Raw genomic sequence first — 8,685 nt, forward strand, 5'->3', positions numbered from 1 at the left:
CGATCCCGATTGACCACGGTTCAAATTGACCACGTTCCCGATTAATCACGTTTATATTGACAACGGTCCCGATTAAAAAACCATGTAATACACACATACACACACACACACACACATATGCGGAGGGTGCAAGAGGGGCCTTCGGCCCTCCGCACCCCCTCCGCCAGTCAGCCACGATGGACCTCGTTTTACAACTTGCAAAGAACATGTCCCAGTTACGACATATATTGGATCCGTGGTCAATCGGGACTATCATCAATATGAATGTAATCAATCGGGACCGTGGTCAATATTAACGTGATCAATATTAACGTGGTCAATATTAACGTGGTCAATATCAACGTGGTCAATATCAACGTGGTCAATCGCAACGTGTTCAAAAGCGACGCGTAGTCAATATCAACGTGGTCAATCGGGACCGTGGTCAATTTCAACGTGATCAATCGGGACCGTGGTCAATAGGGACTGTGGTCAATCGGGATCGTGGTCAATGTCAACGTGGTCAATATCAACATGGTTAATCTCAACCTAGTCAATCGGGACCGTCGTTAATATCAACGTGGTCAAACGAGACGCTCCCGCAGCAGATGGTGTGTTGCGCTGCTCTTGCCTACCTTTTGTACACGTCCCGTAATTCGCTCATTATTTCCTTTTATAATTTAAAAATTAAGCTTCAGACGAAATTTTCGTAAAGAAAAAATTGTCTTAGAATTGATTCAGGAAAACGATCCTTCGAGGCATTATATTTGTTTCGGATCACCCTGTATAAACCCACGGCAGTCGATCACTAGCGGTTTTTCCCTAAAAGTATAATATTGATTGATGACTAATTAATACCGGTTATTGTACATAACTGTACGCTTAGCAGGTGGTAAAAAAGAACAGGCATACGATATGTTATCTTTTTCTCTCTTCAGCCATAAATCTCCAGACTCATATATGATATATTGACAGAAATTTGTTTTTGACAATACAAAGTGAATACTAGTGTATGACCAAAAGTAAATTTAGAGATTATTTTGAGATTAAGATTATTTTTCCAACAACAAAATTTATGTTTTTATTATGATGCCGTATACATACTATATTACATTAATATTTACTTAGAAGTCTATTAGATGTCAAGAAATGATTTACAGGCCGAAGAGTATTTCAGAAACAATGCACCGCTATTATGTGAATATTAAGTTTTAATTGTGTCAAAGAAAATATAATGACACAAAATTACATAGCATCTAATTAAGATATTTCTAGATGTTGTTTTAAATTATATGACTCCGACATGTAATAAATGTATATCCAATCTCATGTTTTTCCTTTGTATGTATACTTTCAGCATCTCTTATAAATAAAAAAAATATTAACCTGAAATTTTTAAATAAAATTATTATCTGATATCTATTTAGGTAAATATCTATAAAAGATTACACCTCATCGATTTTTTTCATTTTAATATATGTTATAAAGGCTGAATTTTTGAGTAACTTTTATTTAACAACTATGTGAGGATCGCATATAATTTCCAAGCTATATCACTTTAAAGTATCCCCAATATTGAGGACATATAATGCTAAAACTTTACAAAAACAGACCCAATAACTGTGACATATATTTTTAATATTAGTATCTTGAGTATTTTCCAAAAATTTTAAGTGTCGCTCGTTGTTTATTAAAAACATGGACGTAAAAAATATCTGGACGGAGCGTATTGCCGCGGGATTAAAAACAGGAAAAAAGGGATTGAAAGTTCTAATGTAACGGATATGAACAACCAAGATGGCGGAGCTGCCAATAATTATATGGATTTCGGTCTATTGTAACGTCTTAACAGTTAAAATCACATAAAATATTGAACAACTAAGATGACCACACCGAGATTTCCTCTCACCTCTTAGTCTCTATATCCCGCGCCCGAAAATGTACCTTGTGCTCCGTCCAGATATTTCTTACATCCATAATTAAAAAGATATTAACAAAAGAATTATTTGTGTCCATTATTTCGATAACAAAGTATTTTCAGTCTAAATTTATAGGAACATTCGTTCATATTTTTTATTCAGGAATACGCTCACAAAATTTTAAAACATACTTATGACTCAGCCTGTATAGACAAATAAATAAATAAAATTTTTATATTTATATTAAAATTGAACTCTTAATAATTGAACATTTTAAGTCGATAATAAACAAACGATATTTATTCATTCGCCGGACATTCAATTATCTGACAATTTAAGAACAATCATTTCGAGATCTGAAGACTTTGTTGGAGTTGTATCAGAAATTAAACAAATAGAAGTAGTCATTATATCCTTTAATCGCTCTTTGTAAATTTTATATAATTCTCATGACTAAAATTCAAATACGAGATTGATAATACATTGCGCGTTGCATAACGGTAAATAAACGAATTAGCGGCTGAATACTCTTTTTTTGTAAAATTTTTGGAATATTGCAGTAATATTTCTCATGAAATAGTCCAGTGATATATTTCTATAATGTCTCTACAATATTGCGTTATAACTTGCAAAATTGTAACATTTCTGCAATATGTAATTGAAATGTTTTGTGCTGTATGAAGCAATGAGATCTGTTTAGTTAACAGAATAATAGAGAGGCTAATATAGATAATATTAGCATTGAACTTAACCAAATTAATTGGCGGCAGTCTATGATACAATGAACAGCAATATGTTCGCAAATAGAAGGTAGATATTTAAAATAATTAATAGACAGATAATTAATAGATTTAGATAAATATGACTAAAAGATACAATCACATAAAAATTATAAATGCCTGTTATTTTTTGTCAGTTACAATAATAATAAAATTCTCTATATCTCGATAACTAAACCAAATTGAATATAGTATACATCAATTTTATTGCTTAGAATAAATTTATAAATGTTTATTTGTAAATTTATGTTAAATTATGTTAAATTATAAATTTTATTGCTCAGAATATATTATAAATGTTTGTTCGTTTCCCCGCGGAATATCCTGTATATATATATATATATATTTTTTTTTTTGTGAAGCCTGTACTTATGTCTCAGAACAAATAAATTGCCTTACAGACATGATTGTAAACAAGATCAGCAACGATGGACTCAAGACCAACAGTGTAGATCTCGATGATGATGAAGATGATGATACCGATTCTGCTCAAGATCTTGAAGGCTCGGCTGATCAACCTCTAGATTTTTAGATGTATTCCCTATACATTTCCCAGGGGGCGGCGAAAAGTAATAGAAGTACAGCATCTTAACCGATAAAAGCAAAAATCAACCATACCATTAAAGAAGAATGTGGAAAGATGCACGCATTCAGTCGTCTGCTATCTTCGTGAATAACCGTTGTAATCGGAATGTCCTCTCTATATCATCATCGGGCCGTCAATTCTATCGAGATCAACGCGTGATAAACGATGTAAGCCTAAATGAGTTCCGAGAACAACGAAAAACAATGATCATTAATTATGAGAAAGTCAGATCTGAAACGAGTTGCGCTGAACAGAGATTATTGTAGAATTTTAATGACTTCAATCCTCCTTCATTCCAGTTAGAAAATCTCAACGTCATCGACGTTAATATAGCAAGTATCTTACCCGTCGCAATAATTGCGCGCACATTCCGTAAGCGACATTTGCAAACTACGAGTTTACGCAAGTCATAGATCTTATATATATATATATATAGAAAGAGAGAGAGAGAGAGGAGGAGAAAGAGGGAGAAGGGAAAAGAGAAAAAGGAAGAGGGAGAAAAATGGTTACGTGAAAGAAAGGAGAGAGAGGGGAGGAAAGGTATTTTCTACCTTTTTTTATAAATACTCGGAATGAGATTTAAAAAATGGCCGACAATTTCACATAGATCGTACAGTGTATGTTTATTACTGTATCAGGCATTACGCTCATGCTTGTGCATTAATCTTATTCCAACCAAAAGATAAAAAATATTAAATTTTTATTTAGATCGGTTATACATTACAAGTATACTCAATAATGGCACTAAGGCTGCGTTCAGAAATATCACTCGTGTGTACACGAGCGTTGTTTTATCTTTATTATTTACAAAAAGTTGAACAAAGGTAGAACGACGCTCGTGTGCATGATGTTTCCAAACGTACCATAAACTGTCCGCACTTTGATGTAATTATCACATGACCCGTCGTTATTTTGAAACAGAGCTTAAATTGGAAACAGAGCTTTTGACTGGTCTCAATAAATTGAGAGGATAGTTATTATCATAGACATAGTATATCTAGACCGAGCGTTTGCCTTTATTTAACGAGTGGGAGTAAAAATGCACGTAGAAAAGGACATACGTTTCGTGCCTCTTGCGTTCTCTCTCGCTCGCACGTAGCATGACATACTCTTTCGCTATGCTACATGCGAGTGAGAAACAGCGCAAGGAGCACGGAACAGAGTATGTCCTTTTCTACGTGCACCTTGGCCCTCACTCCTCAACACTCGGTCTAGATATACTATGTCTATAGTTATTATAATGCAATAGGCACAGCCATAGGTGCGTTCACTTGTAGTTCAGAACGCCTTCATTGTCCTTTATCCATTTGACGACCGCTGCATTCACCGGCATTGTAGTAGCCTACTTTAGACTACTTAAATGAACGCTCACAACGTTCGTACTAAGGAAGTGGGTCAGTGTGAGCGTTTGATATCACAGATTCAAGAATTGTTTCGCGCGCTTCCATATTCTAGTTTTTCGTACATAAAAATGGAAAAAGTAACTTAATTATTATGAATTAATATATAATTATTAATTATTATATAATACTTACTAGTAATTACTATTTCAAATTAGATAAATAATAGTATGAAAACATTGTAAAATTTAATATAAAAAATACATTTGATACTAAAATTATTTTTTACATAAATAATTATTTAAAAATTTAACTAATACTAATGGTAAATAATTAACCTAACCTAAAATGGCTTTTAAATTCATAATCAACGCGTAACAATCGTTTTTTTTTTTATTAATTGCCATTCATCATCCGAACTCGAATTCGAACTTTTCGAGGATTAATTCATTAATATTTGCACGATAATAGCAATCACAATCTTCGCCATGTTCACGATTTCATGACGCTCATAATTTGTTCCACTTATTAACATGCTGACAAATGAAACGAATAATTGCGACGTGCGGGCATGAGCGTTGCGAACTACAAGTGTAACGCACCCCATATCTTCAGTCAGACGACCAACGCATGCGCATTAAAAACTAAAATATTATATTATTGTGCATTATTTATAAAACCATATACCAAGCTGTCAATTGACACTTATCTTTGAAAAGAAAGCTGCAATATTTTTTATAAAAACTGATTTTTTTAAATATTTTATACATATTTAACAATATATGAAAATATAATTTAAGTAAAAAATTATATTTTTCTTGAGAAAAGTCTAGTTTAAGTTTTAAAACAAATAAGAGAAAAAGATTAGTACTTATTGAAAAAATTTGATATTTTTTTCTTTAAAATATCTACTTAGACAACCAAGTATATTATGAGTCATTGACATATTTCTTATTTTTATATGTGCACTATATATACATTTGATATTCTTCACTGTTTTATTTTTACTTTAAAATGTACATTTGCTATCACGTCTTATCAAGAAACACGGCATATCGGATTCTGCGGTACCCGGTATGACATTCTACCCACTTAGAGAAAAATGGCTGTCCTTGCATCATATTTCACCATAAGACCCAGCCGTATTAGCAGTCTAGTATAATACATATATCTATGTTATTACGTCTATGTTATTATGTATACTTATACACTGTGTTGGTTATTCAATTATAATTACAAGACGCCTTTTTAGAATATTGCGATTCTGTAAGTTTTAATAACGATGATGTTGTTGTTAAACCCGCGTATCAGACTATGTATTAAGATTAAAGATTGAAGATTGAGATTTGACCAATTAGAAGAAAAGACCCATGTACATCTTATAGAAAATTGTCTCCCAGTAAATTTTTTTCAAACTTTAAAATTCTATAATTCATATGATGCTGAGCAAAAGTCTCAATGGGCACAACTTTTTAGAAGCTATAATATCTACATAGAACATTAAGAAGGGAGGGGGATCGATAGGAGAAACTGTGACTATTTTCACACATCACTAGAATCACTTCTAATCCGGTTTAATAATATTTGTAATTTTAAAATCAGCCAATCACAGTAATTCCATTCTTCAAAGGAATAGCTGTGATATAGGTCAGTTTTAAAACTATGAATGTTATTAAACCTGATTAAAGGTGACATGTAAATGACTATTGTTACACGTTACCCTTAAGGCCGTATTACACTATGGGTTGTGAACTCGGTTGCGGTTTGGGATACGGTTGACATTTGCAGAATGACCAATCAGAGGCAGCTTGCCAGCTGATTGGTCAATCCGCAATAGTCAAACGTATCCCCAATCCCAACCGAATCCGTAACTCTTAATGTAATACGGCTTTTAGTGTCAATTTTACCAAGTCCGGTTAGATGAACCTACAGTTAAAATTAGTAACGTGGCCAACAAAAAATAGAGGTGAAGGAAAATCAAGTATTCATGTCATTTCAGGTAACCACCCTGCTAATTTTAACCGTCGTTTTATCTAATCGGACTTGGTGAAATTGGCCCTTAATCGGGTTTAATAACATCCGTAGTTGTAAAACTGGCCAATCACAGCTATTCCTCTGAAGAATGGAATAACTGTGATTGACCAGCCTTAGAACTATGGATGTTATTAAATTAAAATCCCGATTAGGGATGACATGTAAATGTAGTCTCTGTCGGCCCGCTGTAAACTACAGATTTTATTTTCTTATGTTACGGCCTAAATACGAAGAAAATTATATTATAACTGCAATATTTGTAGTCAATAGAATCAAAAGTTTTTTAGTAAAGAGTGATTTTTTGAAATAAAGAGTAAAAATAAAATTTTATGTGTTGACAAACAATGTATAATTAATGGCGGGTTAGATGCAGTTAGCCATGAATTGTATTTTATTTATTATAAATATTTTGAAAATCAAAATGCAAAATTCGGTTCTTCGGCAAAAAATTAACTTTGTGAGGAATGTGGTAAAAAAGTTTCATATTGCTCATATAATGTGGGCAATTGCCCATACAGTACAGAACATTGCAGCAACATTGTAATGTTGCTACAATGTTACAATATTGCTGCAATGTTGCTGCAACGTTCTGTGCTGTATGGGCAATTACGATGAATGGCTTCTTTACATAGAAAAAGAAAAGATATCACTAGATTTATATGTAAGGGGCAGTTCATGTGGAAATTTTTGTAGTAGTACATTAATCACTTGACAAAGAGATGATTACACCGTCCTTGTCTCTCTTGCATTGCATATATGCGTAATGTCCATGTAAGCACAAACTGATATATTGAGCACACAGACACGATTCTTGGGAGATAAACAAGTATTAACAAGCGCTTTATCTTATTGTTCTTATAACGTATTGCTTTACGGTCGAGGTAAGAACCCGGGCACATAAAAAAACTTAAGCATTAAGATGTTAGCGAATTGACCAATCACGATCGAACAGTAAGGCAGCCATATTGAAACATGAGCAACGCTGAAAATTTCGTATAGACGAAATTTTTAAATCTTAACTTTTACTGCTTAAGTTTTTCTATGTGCCATTGATCTAACACTTGAAAATGCTTTCTGGCCTCTCGGCATAAAAAGTAGTAATAACAAAATTAACTGGCGCCCAGTTTGTGTGAATTTTAGATTTGTATATACACATATGTGCATATATAGTGTATAAAAAAGGTCGGTATCCTAGAATACTTCGAAAAATATAAGTTTTATAAAAAATTTGTCAGATAAAAGTTGTAGAGTTTAAGAAGATCTATTTACTTATCTTATCAGTTTGATCTTGGGTGACGTCATTAAGATCAGGACAAGGTTATCTTGAATTTTTTAAATAGAATCCCTTATTTTTTATTCTATATTCTTGTAGCTCTTCTTGAGATTTTTTCAAAACACTATAATAAAGTTCCTTTCCATTAAGTATTTCCCGAGTTATAAGACTGTATCTTGAAAGGTACAGTACTTAATATTAAATATTATTAAGTAAGCCAGCATTAATATTACCCGAAAATGATTTTTATGTGTATTAACAATGCTATTTAAAGACACACTAACATATTGCTACTTAATGCGCTACTTAAAACCCTACAACTTTTATTTGAAACATTTTTCTCAAATCTCGAAAAAAAAGCATTTTTGAGAAATTAATTAAAAAAGATCGGCTAATTTTTTCACGAGGATAAACGTACAGTGAGGACAGCCACTAATATGCGGTGACTAGAACGTGAGAATCCAGCATTATATGTAACGTTCGTACATAACAGTTGTCATTTGTAGCGCGCTCCTTCCAAAGCTTCGTTGCGTTTCGAGCGATCGCACTGAATTCTATACAAGTTTGGCTGTCGCCACTATTTTGCCAAGAGAGAGATGCGTTTGGATGACTCGCATTTTTTTCCATCGACGTAAAACCTGACGTAAATTTTACGATGTAAAAATATTGATTCGGTGACATCATGCATACGTATAGGCTTCAATACTGGAAGTCGATTGTGTATCCTTGAGGCCTATTATGGTTTTTGAAACGAAGTGAAAATTACAAAAGTGAG

The 8,685-nt window shown here is 33.0% G+C and overlaps 1 protein-coding gene across 5 annotated transcripts in view; it reads left to right on the forward strand.

The window, feature by feature from the left end:
- Cow (Proteoglycan Cow) overlaps positions 1–4,719 on the forward strand; it is a 759,293-nt gene extending 754,574 nt beyond the window's left edge. For 4 of the 5 annotated variants that reach the window (XM_070301119.1, XM_070301118.1, XM_070301117.1 and 1 more), the window contains one exon: positions 3,079–4,719. In XM_070301119.1, the coding sequence (XP_070157220.1) occupies positions 3,079–3,209 (131 nt within the window). In that variant the 3' untranslated portion in view covers positions 3,210–4,719. The remainder of the gene's footprint in view (positions 1–3,078) is intronic. The other variant, XM_070301120.1, reaches the window with a different exon arrangement.
- The last annotated feature ends 3,966 nt before the right edge of the window (positions 4,720–8,685 follow it).

Source organism: Polyergus mexicanus, unplaced genomic scaffold (assembly GCF_030449975.1).
Source record: "Polyergus mexicanus isolate NDT 795.1 unplaced genomic scaffold, iyPolMexi1.0 SCAF_9, whole genome shotgun sequence".
NCBI classification, from domain to species: Eukaryota; Metazoa; Arthropoda; class Insecta; order Hymenoptera; family Formicidae; genus Polyergus; species Polyergus mexicanus.